General features: G+C 38.3%; 1 protein-coding gene across 8 annotated transcripts in view; it reads right to left on the reverse strand.

Annotated features, from left to right (window-relative positions):
- Window positions 1–730: 730 nt before the first annotated feature.
- The window catches only part of nsmfa (NMDA receptor synaptonuclear signaling and neuronal migration factor a), a 46,858-nt gene continuing 25,842 nt past the window's right edge, over window positions 731–21,746 (reverse strand). For 5 of the 8 annotated variants that reach the window (XM_013270816.3, XM_013270815.3, XM_019361154.2 and 2 more), the window contains 10 exons: window positions 18,466–18,518; window positions 16,247–16,336; window positions 12,316–12,446; window positions 11,431–11,514; window positions 11,258–11,291; window positions 10,304–10,374; window positions 9,989–10,068; window positions 8,147–8,249; window positions 5,412–5,487; window positions 731–3,632 (listed from right to left, as the gene is read on the reverse strand). In XM_013270816.3, coding sequence (XP_013126270.1) covers window positions 3,535–3,632; window positions 5,412–5,487; window positions 8,147–8,249; window positions 9,989–10,068; window positions 10,304–10,374; window positions 11,258–11,291; window positions 11,431–11,514; window positions 12,316–12,446; window positions 16,247–16,336; window positions 18,466–18,518 — 820 coding nt within the window. In that variant the 3' untranslated portion in view covers window positions 731–3,534. The remainder of the gene's footprint in view (window positions 3,633–5,411; window positions 5,488–8,146; window positions 8,250–9,988; window positions 10,069–10,303; window positions 10,375–11,257; window positions 11,292–11,430; window positions 11,515–12,315; window positions 12,447–16,246; window positions 16,337–18,465; window positions 18,519–21,746) is intronic. The other 3 variants (XM_013270820.3, XM_013270819.3, XM_025908708.1) reach the window with 1 other exon arrangement.

Consider the following 21,746-nt stretch of genomic DNA (forward strand, 5'->3'; position numbering starts at 1 on the left):
ACTATCCCTCCTCTGCACATGGCCAAACAATCTGAGCCTTGCCTCTCAACCTTTGTCTCGCTAACGCTAACCTGACCATTCATTCACATTCATTTCCAACCTTGTCCTTCCTGATCACTCCCAATGAAAATCTGATCATCTTCAACTCTGATAACTCCAGCCTCCTTTTGTTTTCAGAGCCATGATTTCCAAAACATACATCATTGCAAGTCTGTCATCTTTTAAACCTTCCTTTTCGCTCTTACTGTCCCTCTGTCACAAATCACCCCTGACACTCGTCTCCATCTGCTCCGCCATGCCTGCACTCTATTTTTCACCTCTCGTGCACTGTCCATTGCTTTGGATGATTGACCCCAGTTATTTAAACTTGTCCACCAGCACTACTCCTGCTCCTTGTGTCCAGCTGTCCATCTCTCATTCACACACATCTTGCTTTTACTGACTTTCATTCCTCTTCTTTCCAGAACATACCGCCACCTCTCCAGGCTCTCTTCCATTTGCTCCCTGCTCTCACTCATCACAATGTCTTCTGCAAATGTCATAGTCCAGTGACGTTGACACTGTGAAGTTTAAGGATTATAAATGGGATTGAAATGCTGGATTGTGTTTGCGAGACATCATCACGAGAAACATGGCTGTATTAGTTGTTTTAGGTTTAGACGCCTTTAAATAGCTTTTAAATATCTTTCTGCCAAAGTATCTATCAAAAAAGGCAACAGTGCATCACAAGTAGACACATTTGCATCTTTAATTAGATTTCTGGTGAAATGTTAGTTTTTGTTCATTTGTTTGTTTGTTTGAAAGCAGAGGAAAGTGCTCTCAAACTCCTGAGTCAGAGTTCAGTGAATTCAGAGTATTATAGTGATTTATTTCTTTTTTGCTTTGGTGTTTTTGAATTCACCCATCAAATAATATTCCATTAAACCCTAGAGCTGTTTAGGACAACTTCTCCAAGAATTTGGCAGCGTAATGCTTTTGCTGGAATTAAAAATGGCTCAGGAAAATGACAGGTTGCATAAGTGTGGAATTTTAAATCTGTAGTGAAAACATGTACTGCGTGACTCAGGCTGAGAGAGCACTTGTCTGTGCCAGACAAACTGTAGGCCAGCATTTCGAAGTCAGAGAGGGCAAATGCAAATAAAAACCAATGTTAAGCCTGTAAAAAGCACTCCAGTGAGATTGGTTGAGTTTAACACACACAAAAAAAATAGTTCTGCTCACAATGCTCAAATATTAACACATCCACACAAGTAAATGACAAATGGAAAAGTATTTACCGCACTGATGTAGAAAAGCTTTGCCTGGTGTGTGTTTATTTGTATGTGTCTGTGTTACGCAGGGCTAGGACCACTTGACCACTCTAAGCTGAAAGGTTTCACCGTGCTGACTGCAATTTTTCTGCACCTACACTCAGCAACCGGTTTTGAAGTTGCACTGTTTCAATCACTTAGAAGTCTCGCCGTTCTGGAGCTGAACGGCGAGCTGTGACTTGACGGCATATCGTGTAGCACCTTCGAGCTCGTGAACACATTCGCAATAATCGCTTCCTCTGATGCAGCACTCGGGAAGCACAAAATCTCAATATTCCGAGCCTTTTGCAAAATCTACCTGCTTTAAATGGCAAAAAATAAAAATTGAGAATTGAGAATTGAGATTTTTGTGCTTTGCAAGAGTTGCTGCTTTTTATTATGTAAAGCTGCCATGGGAAACGTAGATTTTAGGGTTTTGGGCACTTAACAGACTGAGATTGAATCAGCTGTTTTGAATGACCACGACTTCTGAACTGATTACTTCAAACATGTGTTTGATCTTCATTCATGCCTAAAAACCCTGAATCCCACACTTCCCCTAATGCAGCTTTTCTCTCTATACAAACTCCCACAGCCCTCAAACACAGCAGCACCAGTTTGTAATGCAAGCTCTCTCATATAAGCTTCTTTCTAAAAATGTTCCCCCTGAGCCACAGAAGACATTATAAAATATTTTCACAGGAGCACTCCTCCTCATTACGAGCGAGCTGACCTTCAGATGTGGTACTGTATCTGTGGAATGGCTTTTTAACTTAGTCCTGATTTAATGGTTTCTTAAACTACTGTCCCAGCCCTAGCATTTGTGTGTGTGTGTGTGTGTGTACTGTATATTTGTGTGAGTGCTTTGACCCTCCTTAATGTGTTTGAGACTGCTCAGGTCACTCGGGCCAGCCTTAGAAACTCACTGGCACCTGGAAGGAGAAGCAAATAGATGTTAACAATTTAAACTCCTGGCAAATTCGGGAAAGCTCCGGTCCTCGGACTGGATCACAGCCCAGCGAAGCGAGAGGCAGCGGAAGCCTGGTTGGCTGCCATTAAGAGAAGCCAAGTGTGTTTGGCAGATAGCGAGTGCAGCCAGCACTGTTGACAAGGGCCTGCTAAGTGGCCCGAACCTTCTGCAAAAGAGCAGGAAGGATCAATAGGAAAACTCCTACACTACAGCGGTAGGAGCACTTGCATGGCTCTTACATCCCTCTTGACATCATGACGGATACTAGACTGTCTTTGTGTTTGGATGTATGTGACAGAAAGATAATTGAGGGAATGATATTTTTTCCTTTACCGGATGAGCAGTAGGAGAAAATACAAACATCTGCATGTTTTTTTTCTGTTTTGTTTTTTTGTTTTACAAGGAAAACACACACACCCCCACACGATGTCCGAACATTGTACTTTCCCCCCAATGAGAATAGTTCCTCAAACCAAAGACGCATCTCTGGAGAGATAATACATTCATTCCAAGCAATGGTGATGAAAATTACAATATCTTGATAGACAAACAGGTTAATTACTTCATGGCTAAAACCTGAGTTATTCCAAAGTATTTCCATATGAAACTGCACAACAATGCACATCAAAAATAAATGATGCATCATTTCTCTCGTAATAGAGTAATTTGCATGACTGAAGCTATGCTAATATATTAATGTGATATATACACACATCGACGTATGGTTTATTTAGTATTTTACTCCGGGGTCTGAGATTATTTGGGAGGTCCAGTCAAAACACAGAACCACAGTATGACAGAATGAATTTAGGAAGTTTTCTGAAGCGCATCATCAGCTTCAAAAATGAAGTCCTTGCAACAGAGGAGTGTGACTCTAATGGTATTTCTTTTGTACACATTTGACATATGGATTTTGCTTTCAAACTCAAGAGGCAGACAGATTTGTTTGCCATGATGCAAACAAATCCAGTTCTCTCTCGCTTTCCCCCCCTTTTATGTTGATTTGGCCTTTTTTCCCCTGTTAGTCTGTGACCTTTCTTTTTGAAAAAGAGGAAGAGCAGAGGCACAGCATAATTTAATTCATCTTCAGCCCCTTGGTCTACTATTGCCTTCCCTCTTCTCCCAGCCTCTCAAGGGTGAAAGCGGGTATGACTGTTTGTGTCGAGCCGACGGGCCGAGCACTACAGCTGAGCAATGTTCAAATGCTGGATCAGTTTTAACAGGTTCCTCGTGGCACTGGAGGGCTCCGCTGCAACATTGATCCAGATGTCTTTGTCACAAAAAATCCTCATAGTCCAGCAGCTTGGAGTGTTGCCTCGTCTTCCAAAGGCGGTAGAGGCGGAAGTCAAAGTACGTCTCGATCATCTCTTTGCCTTAAAGAGTAGATGGGATAGGATCATTAAAACAAACACATGAAGTTTAACATACTATAAGAAAGATATCTGTTTGGGGGTTAGAAAATTGGGTGCCCACTATCTTTATGGGATCCATCTGGATCCCATTGTGTGGGTTTTACATTCAGCTGTTGTAGTAAATGTTTAAGCAACAAAAGTCTCCTGCAAAGATATTCCAACAATGGTTGTGTGGATATGTATAAACAGTATTGAGCAAAAATCTTGAGCCCCTCCTCATTTCTTCATGTTCTTGTTGGAAAATAGGAAATAGGTGGGTTGTGTGTTTCTTTAGCCGGGTATGCTTTGACAGTATCTGCAGTGTGTGTGGGGTCACGGTCATGCTGAGAAAGGAAGCTGCTGCCATTCAGATCCTTTCCAGATGGAAGTGTGTGGCAGATCAAATGCTACCTTTCTCCATTCATAATTCTATCAATTATGACAAAATCCCCAACAGCACTGGCTGAAAAGTAGCTCCAAACCATGACAGCGCCTCCGCCGTGTTTTTATAGATAGCTGTAGATGCTCACTGTTCTACCTCGTCTAACCTCCTCTTTACTGTTAACGACAATCTGAAACAAAAATTTCACATTTGGATTCATCACTCCACTGACTTTTCAATCCTGTTCTTGTGTAATTTAGCATACTCAGTCTTTTGTGTTGTTCCTCCTTCTTTAAGTATGGCTTCTTGGCAGTCTCAGTTCCATTGAGACCACTTCTGATGAGGCTTCTGCAAATAGTAGAAGGAATAACTGAAGAGCCAGAGACGTCTCTGGAGAACTATTGCTCAAGGCCACTTTAAAAATGACAAGAAATTCTGGCTGCTTGGAAGTAAAATAGGAGGAAATGAGGGAGAGCTCAAGACTTCTGCACAGCATTATACTACCGGTACTCTAGAAATGAATTTTAGCCAGAAAAGCAAATCGTTTGATAAATGAGAGGTGTGGGTTTTCAGAGCAGTGGGCTTTAAGGAGGCAGGAGAAGTGTAATTACAGATGCTTTCATTGTTTTTTAGTTTTGTTACTATCGTTAAACGCGGTAAACAACAATGTGAAAAGAATTTGCTGCTCTTAGACATTAAAACTTGGAGTTTAAGAGTTCGCTAATAATCAAAATGCAATCAAGGACACAAATTTGATTTCTGCTGTGGAACCATTTCTTTGTCTTTGCTTTAGGGTACTCTACATTTGTATATGCCTGTGCCATGTATGGCTTGTTAATAATCCGAGGTGCAGAGGCTGATCGCTTGGAATTGGGTTTAAGTAAAACGCTCTAAATATTCCTGGAGATGAGAACAGGCTTGTTTTTAATACTGATTGTTATACTGAATACTGTACATCCCTACTCCCACGTGAGGCTAGAAAGGAGATGTGCAGGTCTCCAAGTGCTCTGTAACAGCGCTGTTGTCGACTGGGTGCTGTGCAAAGTTTGGAGTAGGAAGTCTAAAAACGAGTTGCATTAAACATCACATTAACACCAAAACATCAATACGCCACCCTAACAGAAGAGGATGATTATAAATAAAAAGCAAGTGATTATTAAAGAAGGAATTAAACAAAGGAGATGACTGTGAAAATAAATCAGATTTTTAAAATGAGGGAACAGCTGTTTGAGTAAATTCCTTGTGCAGTTGTTAAAGCAGGACAGATGGCACGTGTCCGTATCATTTCATATTTACCGGACGTATCGCACACTTCTGTGTGTGCGCGAGTCCCTCTACAGCACACGTTTGAGTGCGTTTGGATGTTTGTGTGGACCTACCCTGTGCAGACAGCTCCAGCGGTGACTCGAACTCAACGGAATAAGGCCTCATCAGATTCTTCAGCTTCTGGAACAGCTGTTGGGTTGAGATAAGAGAGCAAACAGCAATTAATCGCATTTCACTTGAATACGCTTGCAGAAGGGTCGTCTGCATCGTCTGACAAGCTCACAAACACAGAAAAACAACAGAAGGATTGCAATAAATTCAGTTTCTTATGGCCAAAGACACAAATGCACACTCAGAAAGACAGAAACACCAATTCCCAGCTTTAAATTTAGATGAGATTTTTGAATTTTTGATCATGTAATTGATGGATTACTGAACAAGAAAACAATCACTAGTTGCCACCTTAATTACCTTATAGCACCAATGTGCTGCTGTCTGTTTCAGAAAAAGACAATCTCTAATTTCTTGCCTGAATTTGGAAGAATCTCCAGAAAGGCCAAGAAAAGCATTTCTTTTCCACTTTATGATGTGTTATCACTTTATCATGTGATTTTGTTGTGCAAATCCTGTGTTGTGGCTAATTGAAGCCATGCAGTTTATTTATGTGTTACAAATACTTCTGTTTATTCTAGGTTTTTGCCTTGTGCAGTCTGGAGTGAAGCATCTGGGGGCATATGTAGCTGTTTACAAATGGACTGAAACGGGAGCCAAGATAATTCCATTAAAACTTTGGATAAACAGGCAGCATGGATGATCTGCTGTTCAGTGGCTACAAAACAGAAAACAGTAAATGAGATGTTAATTCTGATTGGCCAAACATATGAAGGGGTTTGTGTGAAAAACTTGACTAGCCTAAACAGACTGTTGATTGGAAGGCCACCTTCCCATCAACCATCATCACTGCCCAGCCTCACCAGTGTTTTTGTGTCAGCAAATCCATGTTGCTAGGTTCTGCATTACTGTGGAAGGCCTTTCCAGAAGAGTGGAGGCAATCATAGCATCATACAGCATAATGAATAAAAGTGTTCAACTGATCTTGACAGTGTTTAAACAGAGAAACACTGAGACAGGAAGCAAATGCAGATCTCAAAATTAAACCAAGCCCCTGAAAAAAAAAGAACTTCAATTGTGTTGATTGGATTCACACACTCGTGAAAGCAATGCTTATATGTGTCTGTTTGTTTGTCAGGGTGTATATTTCACTGCTGTGCAGACTGTTCAACGCTGGAGAGATCCACAAAGCATTTTGGCAGACATGACTGGAACAGACAGTTAGGTCAGACTAGCACCGCTGGCTAGAGTGCTAGAGTGTGCATGCTATCATGTTTGTGTGTGTGTGTGTTGGGGGGTGGGGGAATATGTGTGTATATGGCTAGCTTTGTGTCTTAGCTGTTCACATCAGGTAGAGAGGTGCAGTATCATTCAGCATTTGTGTTATTCAGCTCTATCCAGTAACATTACTCAGAACGAGATAATAGCTGCACAGGTGGAAGAGGAGACGAGGAGAAAACAAGAAAGCCAGCGGGGCTGCACGCTGATCAGACAAAGAGGCATATAAACAGACACAAGGAGCAGATATGAAAGCAGTGGGCGGCAAACAGAGAAATGAGTACAGAGAGAGGGAAAAGAGACAAAATTGGGCAGGAGTGACTGTAATGGTAAGAAACAAACCATCCCGAGTTATGAAATCAGTGCTATTTATACAGAACTGATTTATATATAACTATGATCAGTTCTACTTTAACACGATGTGCCTGGGATTTACTGATGAGCACTGCATCTTACACATTTATTTTCACCAAAATTCACACTAACAGAAGCGTTGTGCATTATTACATCATTTGTATATTGTTACCATTAATAGCTTGATAGTTACATATAACAGAGCTGACAGATATATCGTCCGATATTTGCTGTTTGCCGATTTTTACTGATGTTGCAATCATGCGATGAGTGTTGTTGTTGCATAGTTTTTATCTTGCACCAGAAGGCATTCTGCAACATCCTTGATGTCGACAAGTGGTCATTGGGCTGAACTAGTTCTTAGGTCTTTCACTTTTTCTTCACAGACTCCTTCAATACTCTTGGCATGTATTTAAATACACAAAAGGACTAGACCTCACATATTAGTGACTAAGTAATGTTATGTTTTTTAAGGTGCTTTTTGTATAACTCACTGTGTGATCACATTAGACATTAGTTACTAAGCTAACAGCCCATGTGCTTTAAGGAGCAAGAATTTCACTTTATTTCAGTAAAACTTTGAGATGACTACCAAGACTAACTACCTGCTACTAGCAAGACTATTCACTCAATAACTAACAATGTGAAACATTAATTTATTCAAAATTTGTATCTATTATCTACTGTCTGTAAATCATAAAGAAGACCACCTGACCAAAGTTCAATAAAAGTTAATGCTGCTAGAGAGCTGATGGTCTTCCGCCAATAGCTTCTCCAATCCTCTGTTCTTCTAAAAATCAGCACTGTCAGCGGAGATTATTATTGCTCAATAGTAACATTTTACATATTCAAATAAATTTAATTTACATTTACATTCACATAAATTTAAATGGATACATTTGTAAGTGTTGTTGTGATGGATTCCAATACAAATTATTAAAACTGTGACTGAGTATCAGATGAATATTTAGGCATTTCTACAGTATTCTAGCCTATACGAGTAAACCTGCTAATTAGAAGTAAGGAAAGCATGGATAATATTGATTCGTATCTACAATTACTGCATTCATTTTGCTGTGAGTTTGTGTAGTAGTGATCTAAATACCTTCTCGCCATTGGGGTTACCCAGGACATAGCATCCCATTATGTGGATCAGGTTTGGTTCTGGATTGACTTTACTCATGAAGCGACTGAGTCTCCTCCAGAATCTGAACAGATACAAAGGGTACAGTTACATGTTTTTAATAAAGAACACAGACAGCCTGAAATATGCAAAGTAAAATGGGCCTGCGAGCATTTAAAATCAAATGCAACATTCAGATAAGCCAGATTCAAGATATGATTAGTATAACAAACAAATGTGATCAAGTCAAAATGTTCCCCTGCACAAGAAGAATAACAATAGATGGTGCACATAAATGCAGAAAATTGTAGAGATAGTGCTGCACGGTCCCAGAGGAACATCGCTGATTTGATCAAGTGGGAGAGCATTCAAAGAAAGAGTATTAGAAGAGCAAGGAGCATTTACATTATACTTGTTCTAAGAACCTTAAACACACAATGAAAGTTATTAACTTATTATTAGCTCTATGTGCTTTTTTCATTTGCATTGCTTAAGAGCGATGGCAATGGTTAGCTGTTTTTTATGTTTTCTGTATTTATGTAAGTGCAGTTAGGCACATCATTTGTTGGAACAGTCATTATAGTTTTGCCACTGTACTCCACTACAGTGGAGTATGATTTTAAATCAAACAATCAATGTAATTGAAGTACAAACTTACAGCTTTAATTTAAGGGTTTTTACAAATGTATTGCATTAACTGTTTAGAAATTACAGTCATTTTTATACATAGTCCCCCCGTTTTCAGAGGCTCTACATTAATTGGAAAATTAATTGACAACCAGTTTCATAGCCAGCACTTGTCACTGCCTTCATGAATGGAAATACAGAGGGTTTACAACAAGGCCAGGAGCCAGATTAGTTTTGGCCAGAGACCTCTGGAAAGAGCTTGCACAGTGGTGAAAAAATTCTTTGGACGGATTAAAAACAAGATTAACTTCTAGCAGAATGATGGGAAGTGAAAAGTATGTAGAAGCAAGGAATAACTTATGATCCAGAGCATAGCACATTATCTGTCAAACATGGAGGAGGCAATTATATGGCATATATGGCTGCCAGTGGAGCCGGGCCAATAGTGTTTATTGATGATGTGACTGCTGATAGAAGCAGCAGGATAAATTCTGAAGTATACAGGCCTATACTCTCTGCTCAGATTCAACCAAATGCTGCAAAACTGATCAGATGGTGCTTCACAGTGCAAATGGATAATGACCCAAAATATACTGCAAAGGCAACGCAAGAGTTTCCCAAGGCTATCAGCTATTCTTCAGTGGGCAAATCAGTCACCTGATCTCTACTCAATAGCAGGTTTTCAGTTATAAGATACAAACCTGAAGGCAAAGAGACCCACAAACATGCAACAAGTAACAAAACAAATCGAAGGGAGGAAACAGTATTTGGTGATGTCCTGTACACTGTCTGAGAGGCAATCAATGACTTCCCGTCAAAGTACTGAAAACAATCCTTATATTAGAAATTATGTTGGTTTGTCCTGTTAATTTTGACGCTCTGAAAATGGAGAACAAATTCCTATAAAATACATTTTTTTTGTAAAAACTCCTGAATTAAAACTGATAGTCTGCACTTAATTGTTATGGTGTACGGAGGCAAAACTACAGAAATTGTTCCTTTGTTCAACAATTTATGGAGATAAAATGTATTTAACCATTAAATAAAGGTTAAAAGAAAAAAAGCATGCACTGGCTTATGGCCATGCTTTATAAGATGTGGTAAATAAATAGGAATTGTTGCACTATTCTACATCACTGTGACATAAACTAATATTCATTAACGAGAGATGGACCCTAATGTCCAGAATTAGCTTACTGGCTCATGTCCTCCTCTTTTTCCACCTTAGCGAACGTTGCCACTTTATTCTTCAGTAAATACAGATGACCAGGCCCTCCCTGCAAAAAAGTATACGGTATGTTATAGATCCTCAAACCAAAGCAAAGCTAAACCAAATACATGAAGATTATTCATGGTCCCTTTATTATCCATGAAATTCATTTTCAGAAATAATTTCATTCAAAAAGGGATATTGTTTGTGAAAAATACACTATTTACAATGCGTGCTTTAGGGTACGACAGTTAATAAGTAAAATATTCAATTTTAATAGGAATAAAATTCTTGTTCCTCACTTGACAAAAAATGAGCATCCTCCAGAACTTGCTTCCTCTCCTGTAAGCTGTGAGTTTCTTGTCTATTTCCTCTGTGAGCAAGAGGGGAAAAAGGGAGGGATTGATGTGAATGACAGGGATCGAGAGACGGAGAGAAGAAAGGAAAGCGAAGCGACGAGTAAGAATGTAGGAAGAGAGGAAGAACATAAAGAAAATCTCAGGAGGGTGAGTTCAACTACAGGTGTAGTAATAGACAGCGGAGACACAAACAGAAGATGTAATTTAAATTGAACTCAACACTGTGTTCTTCAGGCGTCAGAAAGTGTCACCGTAAAATAAAACAGCTCGATGAATTTCAAATGAAAATCTGTATGTATCTGTAAAAACATCCATGGGCATCCTTGTACCTTCTATATGAGAACTCTAATCAATGCAGAGCTCGTTATTACATTAGGAAACTCTGGAGAATGTGACTGTAAATGCCTCAGTGTTCAGAGGGGAGAAATCAATTGCAGCACTAAACAGTTTCCAAATAAACAATCCACATTAGCCAAATCTAAGTTAATTTTTAGAGATTTGATAGCAAGTAGGGTTTATCCACAAGATATTTGTGTGACCTTTAACTCCACAGGCAACACTGTAAAGTAAAGATGCCTGTTTTCTATTTCACAGGAAGGAATTGACCTCATGTTGTATTCTGTTTATTTTGACAGGATGTTATGTAAGTCTTTTGTATCTATACAAATTTCATTATTCATCCTTTTTTAAATGTCTTTCATTATATTACTGTCACTTGTTTAACATTTACTTTCAGGCTCAAAAATGTTTGACAGTAGATGTATTTCAAATACATAGTTTTATATTCCATTAGTGAAGTTTTAATAGTAGAAAAAAGTGTGAATTAAAAAATAATAAAGAAGAAATAGTAAAGGTGAAAATGGCAGAGAAGAACACACATTTCACAGAAATACTCACCCAAAATATCATCAAAAGTGGCATGTTCATGGTCCTGAAGAAAATGAAAATTACACAAAACATTTTAGCAAAGGCAGCAGCATTTAAAAGTTTGCATGGTTGATATATGTGTATATTTTAGTGTGACTTTCTGTAGTTCTTGTCTACTGTATGTCTCGGTGCATTCCACTCACATAGAGGATGGGAATGATGGAGGGGTCGTCCCTGCGGATTATGGTGGGAATGTACTCGGCCTTGGGGACCTTAGAAGAGATCAGCTAAACATGAAGCAGAAACAGCAGAGGAGCGGGAACTTTTGTTAGTTTAGATGTAAGAGAATCAAGGGTGTGTGGAAAAGGACAAGAATAAATACGAAGAGAAAAGGGAATCAAGCAGAATTTCTTATCATACGCTTATACTTTATTACAACTATGCTCTAGGTAATATTCTACAGATGTAATAAAGATGTAGATTTTGTATCTTAATTACTAGAGAATAAAAACAAAACAAGAATGATTATAATAATTTTATTGTACACTCAATGGCTACTTTGTATACCTCTTCAATTGCTTATTAATACAAGTTTCTAATCAGCCAATCACATGGCAGGCCAATCAGCCAATCTAATTATTGTTGCTATTGTTGCCATCATTTTATAACCAAGGTGTACTCATGTTGATGATGGCTACAGCTCAAATCATCTCAAACCGGTTTCTTTAACAGGACAATGACTTCATTTCCCTCAAATGGCCTCCATAGCCAAAAATAATCAATCCAAATGAGCACATTTGGGATGTGGTGGTAATATGGGAGATTTTGCGTCATGGATGTGCAGCCAGCCAATCTGCAGCAACATTGTGATGCGGTCATGTCAACACTGACCAAACACTCAAAGAAAAGTTTCAAACAGCTTGTTGTTTTAGTACCATTAAGCATTAAGACAGTTGCATGATTAAAATAACAAATTCAGTTTTTATCTTTGAGAGTGAACAAAACCAAAGGGACAGAAAACAATAACCAAGGCACCTGAAGGCATTTAATGTACACCTATACAGGTTACATTTAATATATTCTCTTACCATGATTTTGGGAGGTATAAAGTCATCTCCCTCACATGCCAGCCTCTCCATCTCCCTTTCCTCCTCCCAGTCTATATTGTCGTCGAGACCTCCTTCATCCAGAGTGCCACAAGAGGTCTGCAGGTCTCCACCTGCAGAAAATGTAAGATAAAAAAGGTCTGAGATAATAGAGTGTAAGCAAAGGTGTTGGAAGTTGGGTGGGAGGCAAGAAAGGTGACAGAGAAAGAGAAACTCGGGGAATGAAGGATGGATGTGTCCAGGAAGTGAAGCAAGGTGAGTGCGGGGGAGAGAGAAAGGATGGAGCTGTTAATGATGGCAGTGGCATACAAAAATGACAGGTGGAATAGGAAAAAGCAGAGAGAAGCAAAAACAATGGAAAAGAAAAGAGATGACTGATGGAAAGCATAGCAGCAAGATTTCAGGTGTCAACTAAAAAAAATGTGCTAGAAAAATCAAACTTAGTCTGGAGACTGGTTATTGTAAAGCAGGCACATGTACACATATCGGGTACAATTATTATTAACCTTTGACTAAATATCCATGTACAAATGTTTGGTGGCCAGTGCTGTTACATATCTCTTCTGATCAATGTCCAAAAATGAGCATAAAGGCCTTTCTTTCTATTAAATTCTACCTGTATTACCACTGAAATGTGAAACACAGTATTGAATAATGTAATGCTGTAATGTTTGTTAGCCAAATAATTACCCACCTGTTCACAAACAGAGGAATTTATTTATGTGATTTCAGATTATACCATAGTAACAAGGGTTTTTTCATTTGTTAAAACCTCTAAAGTTAGTAACTGTAATGATGCTCACTCGCATGCCTCCTCGGAAGCATCAGTACGCAAAAGGGTTAAAATCTTCCATATTTATTAATACAGAACCACTTAGGCTCGTTCACACTGATCCACCCATGTTGTAGATCCCAATATTTGGCTTGGTTTAGTACATCTGAGGATTTTTGTACCAGTGGGCATTTGTTGGACATCAAGTCAGGCTTGTGTGTGTTTGATATTTTCTTGTAACTCTGTCTATGTTGCTTGTTGTTTTGTTGACATGGTTTGATGTGAAATTTATGTTAACTGCACTTAATGAGAGACACGAATATGCTCACTCCTCAGCCGTGTTTCTTTGATGTGTGACCAGGTGGTATGTATCAGTTTTTTACCAGGAGACTATTGAAATGAAACAGCATGAAAACTGAGGAAACGATAAACAAGACTGACATCAAAGTCTCCAGGAAACCTCCTGAAGTTTAACACCACTCTTCCCCACAACAAAAAAAAAAAGGAAAAAAATAAGGGCTCAACCACACTTTTAAGCTGCAATAAACAACTCGTTAATCTTTCATTAGACTATGGAAGACAGAAAGACGATGAATGTGGACGTTTTCAAAAATAAAACCACAAACTTAGACGTCAACGTACACAAACAGCATGCAGTTTAGCATGATTCAAGCTTCCAAAGCCTTCCAGAAACACTGAGACACGTACGCCTACAATAGTCAGCTGACAGGGTTTGACTTAAGACACACCATTTTTGGAGGGTGTACTCACAGAAAGAGAGAGCATCACAAAGTTGAAAAAGACCCACGATCATACGCAGACAGATGGATAGGGTCAGAGTCGACAGCAGAGACAGGCAGTTTGTACGTGTGAACGTGCGATTCATCTACGAGTGTCCACAGATTCTGATTTTCCTGTGTTAGTTGGCCTTGAACTGCCAAAATCAGGAAGTAAGCTGTAAGACTGCAGCGACAAAATGTCATCTTATTTCAAGGGAGAGAGAGAAAGCGCTACAGCACTGCGACACGTACTGTCCGTGAAATGTGACTTTAATTTTCAACTGACTAAAACCAATGAAACAACGATAACCTTACGTGGATCTCATTAGGTCGCCTTTCCGGTCTGAATATTGGAAATCTTGAGATGATTGCGGTAAAAATGATCACCTTATTTGGGGATTTTTATAAAGACTTTAATACTGTAACTATCATTTATTTATTTTTCTACATTGAAAAATGTGGCAAAATCTCTGACTCACCACTGCATTCTTAATGATTTGGTGGGTTGGCCATCACTGACCACTCAAAGAAAACAGCACTGGTTTATTTTCTTTTGTAGCTCTATATTGGTGTGTCAAACATAAGGCAAAGGGCCCAGAATTGGCCCGGCAAAGACTCCAATTCGGACTTACAACTGTATTCTCTTTGGTTTTACAGCTTTTACAACATTCATACTACATCAAAGTAATTGAGTAAAGGCAAAACTGTTTTGTTTTTACCTTTCTTTCTTCTGTTTTATAATTACACCCCTCAAATTTACAAATTCATTCTTTACAACTTAAGCCCAAAGAGTCATGCTGATGGATTACTTTGATTTACTATTTCATTTACAGCACTTCTTTATTATGTAGAGAAACTGAGACACTGTTGAAAATTCTTTTTAATATGTTCAGATATGCCAGGGATTAAATGTGTAGTCACACTTGACAGAAAGGGAAGTTTAACTGCTATTAGATAGCAGCTACTCTCCTTTAGATGGTCGCTTTTTGATGGACCTAGAGTTCTGGCCGACTTGGGGAAAACAACATTTCCTTCCTATTCACCTTGTACAAGGAATAATTTATAGAAAGCCCTCCATTTAACATGCCACTATCTGTTGATGCATTCAAAAACATGATGAGGAAAGCAGTGAAGAAGACTTGTGGGCATTTCTTTTAAGAAGCCATTTAATGTTCTATGTTATAGGTATTTGGACATTATGGTTGTGGATTTACATTTTATGTTGTATTTGTGGAACTATTATTTAGATGTTTTGGGTTGTATAGCTGCTACCTTGGCCAGATCGCTCTTGTAAAAGAGATTGTGATCTCAATGGGACTTCCTGATAAAATACAAGTAATACAAGGATACGTCTGATTTAGCCTCAGTCAATTCATACTCTTATGTCAAAGCGTTGAATAGCAGACCTTTAGTGTTCCATCAGAAATGCTAAGTGGCTTTCAACTTCTTGTGAGTCACCTGAGTGTGGAAATTCATTAATGACAGGGCACGAAGCCAACTCAAGCTGTAATCAATCTGACAGTCAAAATGTGATTGCACAAAGGGGCGCACGGATGATTTCTGACTGCACACGTAGTGCACTGACCGAAATTTATTCTCACAATTTTCATTTCTGTTGTCCTGTCAGACTTAATTTGTGGTTAACATCTGTAATAGACACTCTTGCATATGGATGTCAGGTTGATATTTAATTTATGTTGTTGCCAGCTGATGATGCTGGGAAGCAGCGTGACTTAATTTCAAATATGGAGTCTTACAGAACCAGGTCAGCCTTTCTTTGAAACTGACAAAAGTTATCAAGCAAAACACTCGCTGCTTGCAAGCATGTACTAATAATATTCGTCTTCGAGGTTTAAAACCTTTTTAAATTTCACAGGAATGTTTTTGTGCTCACCAATCTCACTTCGCCTGAATGCAAAGTTTTATGTCAACGTCCCAACAATGTCCCACGACTGCAAATTTTGCGACATACAAATTAAAGGCGACCTATTAGGTTTGTCCTTATTTTTCTTATAATTACAAGGTGGATGCTCATATTAAACGTTGTTTAAATGTATGTAAAAGTAATCTCTGTGACCCAAAGGTTCAGACTTCGGCTACGCTGAAAGCTTGGTTTGCAAAGTTTTTTTCCCCCTATTATCAAGGTGGGGTAAGTTCAGCACAGATTTCCTTATATGGTCAAAAACTCGACTCTGGAAGCCCGATGAGAGAATGTATTTAAGTGTTTGTAATCTGGTTAGCAGGAAATGAAACCTTTCCTTTCTTAACTATTTGCGTCTGCTCTCTAGAGCTTTCAGCAACTCTTTGTTGGTGTCTGTTTGTTTGTCGTTGTGTGCATATGTGTGAGACTGCGTAAACTCACTCTCTCTGGGTTCATGAGGAGAGTCATTCTTGACAGGGGTGGGATCACTCCAGGAACGGCTGAAACTCTTCGATCTACGTTCAGCGAATGCTAGTGCAGGCGGGGAGAGAGAAACCTGCAAACTGGCTGTTTCTGCTATACACTCACCATCTTCAACACATGAAAGCGCAAAGGTGGATGGAGGAAGTGCACAAATGTAGTGTAAATACGATGGCATCTCTCCTCTGCACAAACTGCCTACATGTACAAACGAACAAACACGTACTGTACAGTAGACAAACAGTCATCCTCTCCTCGTTCCAGTTCCTATATCATTGATATGGATTTAGAGAGACTTGGTACTACCAGCTTCACTGAGCTACTCTGCGATAAAATCTGTTCTGCTTTGAACAGTAATCACTGTGCTCTTAGAATATTTTTAGACTACTTGAAAGTGTTTGATACAGTTAATCAACAGTGGTCCTCAGGGCATCATATTTTTTGGCTTGTGCGGATTTTTTAGGACGATGGATCCTGACTTTGTTCACGTTGCTTCTCACATCAACTTCTTCATTTTTTCTTTTATAAATGGGATCATTCAGAAGCTCAACTTTTTAATGTAATGATTTAAACGTGTCCTATTTTATATTCTTAGCACAACAAATACAGCTTTGTGTATTTTTTAAGTCAGAACCAAACTGCAGGTTACCTTAGTATGCTCAAGTTAGCTTGGCCCTAACAAAACGCTCATGTGTCCATGAAGAGAGAGAACTTAAGCCACCCTACATTTATTTATGTTTTGCTTCCACTGTCAATCTGCGTGCAGGAGGTGAGGGGTTGTTGGGGAAAATCGATGGAGCTATGAACACCGAAAAGTATGATGATCAGATTTTGAGTTAACATGGAGTACAATCTGGGAAGCATCTCATTGGCAACAGCTTCATTTTTCAGCATGATAGCGATCTAAAACACACTGCCAGTGCGGTAAAAGCATACCTAGATAGAAAAACACACAGAGTGGAATAGTATCAGCCCGGACGTCAACGTTATTGAAGCAGTGTGGGATCAACTTGATAGAGAATGGAACAAAAGCAAACCAACATCCAAAGAAAAGCTTTGAATGTCCTTTATGAAAGCTGGAGAACTATTCCTGAAGATTACTTAAAGAAACTACAAGAAAGCTGCTTTCCTAAGCAGTTCACTATGTGTTGAAGAATAAAGGTGGTCACACCAAATACTGACTTTCAAGCTTGTTGGAATAGAAACTCTGTTTTTGTTTTTTTGCCTTATATATAAATGGAAATATATTTGCACATATTTCAATAAATCGTTGTGCCTTTTTCCTATTTTCTAAGCAAAATATAAAGAAATGAGGGATAGCTCAAGACTTTTGCACAGTACTGTAGGAATGTGAGAACACTTTCCATTACAGACATCAGCATCAAGATTTGGGGTTGTCATATGTTTCTACAGTGACAGAATCAGGAGATGGTGTCATGTTTGGGTTTTAGTAATGGCTTCAACAGAAACTTTGCAGATTCTTTGATTTTCATTTAAAAAGCTGGCTGTATTCATTTTGAACATTGACATGGATTTATGAGTGCTGACAGAAATAAAAAGATCACCATTTTCTTTTTAGCAGAGCACGCTGTATGTGTTTTCTTTGTACTTCCATGTTTTCTAAAATCATAAAAGACAATAAAACTCTGGATGAGTAAATCCAATCTATCAAGTTTCTTGAAAGGTTGCAGTCACAGGACTCTATGATCTCATTTGTCTCACAGACCCGTCTCAGTGATGCCCCACTCACTATTTTTAAAAAGAAAAACACACACTTTTCAATCGCCGCAACTCATTACCTCATTTTTTGCCTTTTTAAAAGTATGTAATTTATTTTTCTTTGTGCTTTACGACAAAAACAACCAAAGAAACAAACATTTAAAGTGCTGCAACAAGAAAGCACATACTGTGCACAGAGACAAACACACACACACATAAATACACATGCACAGTCATATCGCTGACTTATCAAACACACACTGATCAATATATAATCTTCAAAGAGAGACAATATGCTGATTTAAAAAAAAAATCCCAGCAAAGCAGCAGCAGTGCTTGGTGCCACACACACAGGCGAGAACACGCCAAAATAAACAGGAAAACAAAACACTTGTGATGGCGGGGTGAAGAACATCACAGTCAATTTGAGCAAACATATCAACCACACACATCTGACTCACTCTGTGCTTTAATCCTTCTGCTGCCCACCATCCGAAGATGCTTCCGGAAGTTCCTGTGGGTAGCAAAATCAAAGCGGAGGAGGGATAACAGAGGACAGAGGAAGGACCAAAATGTAAAGAAGAGAAAGGAGCAGGGGTGGGTGGGGAGAAAAAAAGTCAGGCAACACACAAAAACACACACATTAGTGTCACGCATCTATTTATAACAGAGGTTTTAAAAAAGAGCTAATTAGGTAAATATATATTCATTTACTTGTCAGCGTGAGTGGTCAAAACAGTGCTGTGGGAGTAATGTGGGCTACCACATGGTGACAATACCTCCTTTTATGCCTTTTTTTTTTTTTTTAGAACAGATTGTTGAAACACACAAGATTATAATGCAACAGCAGCCAGAAGGGAAACCCTGCTCAGCTCTCATCTGAAGAAGACATTAAAGCTGCAGAAGTAGCTTTTTTTTTGTCAAATTAGCATAGACCTAGTGAACAATTCATGGAATAATGCCATTATTAAGTCCATGACATATACTGACCATGTCTAAAGTCTTTAGGAAATACTCCTCCTCTACAACCAGTGTCTGATTGGTGCAAAAATGGTTTTTACTCAGTCCGGTTTATGAAAATTAGTGGTGGAGTTTGTTAACAAGTTTAAAACAAAAAATCAAAAAACAAAAAAACAAAAACACAAATCAGACTAAAATTATAGCACATGAAAAGACAAGAAACTCAGATATTTCAGGTAATATTGAACTAAATGGGCAACACACTTGCATAGTGCACACAGCAGGGATATTGCTTACACTTCCTAGGAAGAAGGATGATACTTATGCATCTATTTCAAAAGGTTCAAAGTATGCTTAAAAAGGTACATACTTTCATGAAACTATAGATAAAGGACAAACGTGTGCTTTATATATTATAAAAACTGTGGTGTGAGTCAGAGTTGTGTGGCTTATCGCCAAAATTTCAAATAATTTGCCAAATGAGTTGTCAATCAAATGTCATATTAAATAACCAGAGATACACACATTTGATATTTACACTGTCTCGTACACTGGAACATAATGTGTGACTGGTGTTGGTTTCGACCCATCTAAAACCAGATCACACACATAAATGTTCATATTAGCCTATGAGTAAGTAAATATTGGAGATGTTTGGAAGTGTTTAGTCTTTTTAATAGCAGCAAAGTATTATGGTTTGTGTAGTCTTTGTGGGTGACTTGCTGCCTGATCCTGACATAATGTTCTATGCAAGAGTCCCAGATAAACATCCTTTTATCTTCTCAGCTCCTCCCATGTCCCCTCTACACTCAGTATCAGTTCACTAAGCTACCAGTCAACACTCATTATTAATGGTCTCAGCGTGTGGTCGTGTGTGGGGAAATATATGCGTGATTGTCTGCTGGTAAAGCCTATAAATATAGAAGCAGCAGAAAGGGGAAAAAAGTCTTTAGAGTCTTCTTTCTCTTGATTTACTTCTTTAATAATGTCAGGAGAATAACTTATTCATGGTTTGATTTTGCATGTTTTTTACAGCTAACTTCATCATCTAGATCTAGTGTAACATAGTCTAAAATAGAAAGTAAATATGGCGCATATACTTATCACAGAAAAACAATTTTGCTTCCTTTAGTCCTAGATTATTAAAATGATACATGGTTCATTATTGCAGTAGTAAACTGTAAAAAATTGCTGATTAAATGAGCAGAAACATATAATCACACCACCTAGTTAAATAAGTGGAAAATGAATAGATGCCATCACACCTGCAGTGTCTTAATTTTGTGCAGACAACAGGGATGAAAATCACAGATATAAAGTGAACACTTTTTTAGTAATGATTATGGAAAAGACTTCCTGGCTTTGTTTTTCCCTGTATAATACTAGACTCTTATGGCATTTTTAAAGTCTATATATTTTTGATATTTTTGCTAGAACACACAATAATGTTGCAGTTTTAGTTCAGTTAACAGTGAAAGTGAATGTGGAGAGTTTAACGCAGAAAAAATCAGATTAGCTGTCTCTTATAAAAAGAACAGCAGATGGGTCAGACTGCTGTGCTCAGAGACATGTGGCCATGTTATACACATATACAGAGCTAGTAGTAGAAAGAGAACAGAGCATTTAGAACAGTCTCAGATGTCTATCTATCTATCTATCTATCTATCTATCTATCTATCTATCTATCTATCTATCTATCTATCTGTTTAACGAAACAAAAAATATAGAGAAAATACGGAACGCTATAAAGAAGTCCACGTAAACAAGCCACAAAGCAGCATTAGCTGTAATAATTCAGAGAATTCTAGAGTGAAAGCAAAAATTGGAGCAATTAGGCATTGAAATGGTTCCTTGACTTTTCCTTGCTTTTGTTTATAGTTTTATCTTCATTATTATTATCTTGTAATATAACAAACAAAGTGGGAAAATTTGCATTGAATCCACTGCTTTCACTGGTTTTTAACAGAAACCCTGCTCGAAAATTGCCTTGTTATGCGAATAATTCTTTTGTGCTGTGGTAGAGACCAGATTTACACTAATGTGAATACATTTTTAAATTCTGTTTATCTCAGTAGACTGTGATATGGATGATTATATAGAGTTCACCGCGGAGAATAAATGGCAAAATAATACAATAAAGTTCATTCTTAAGCCAGCACCACTGCAACATCTCCATACAGAAGCTTTTACTGAGCTGTTTCCGAGTTACAGAAAGGAAATGATGAAGATGTATAAAATATATAATGTTCCCTGTTCACAAAGCAGGCATTTTCTAATGCATTCACTTTGAGCTTGGTTTTGTTTTTGATCTGTTTCTGTTGTTCAAATACCCAGTTAGTGTGGATAAAAAGCCACAATGGAGAAAGAAAAAGAAACATGCATTTTAAAATTTTGACAGCCTTAGGGTAAAGAAAACCTCAATGTGCTAAAATCCATATTTTTAGAATAACAGTTTGAGACAGACACGGGATGGATTTTTGTGTGTTTTAGAGGTAAACTGCCCCAAAAAGTTTGTTCAGCAGTTTATTTTTATCCCTTGTGCTCAAATCACACATTTTGATGAAACAACACGCAGCTTTAATGACATTGGCACTGCAGATGGATAACACTCAGATGTCAAAGGAATCGAGATGTACTGCCTCGTGTCACAGACGCCATCTGCCCCTGTGTGACAGAGTATCAGGGCCCGGGTGAAACAGGTTCTGAACTCACAACTGAAGTCATTTCTCCACAAATGTTGCAGAATCAAAAACATTTTTTAAGGCAAATAAACACAGATATT

This window comes from Oreochromis niloticus, linkage group LG7 (assembly GCF_001858045.2).
Source record: "Oreochromis niloticus isolate F11D_XX linkage group LG7, O_niloticus_UMD_NMBU, whole genome shotgun sequence".
In the NCBI taxonomy this organism is placed as follows: Eukaryota; Metazoa; Chordata; class Actinopteri; order Cichliformes; family Cichlidae; genus Oreochromis; species Oreochromis niloticus.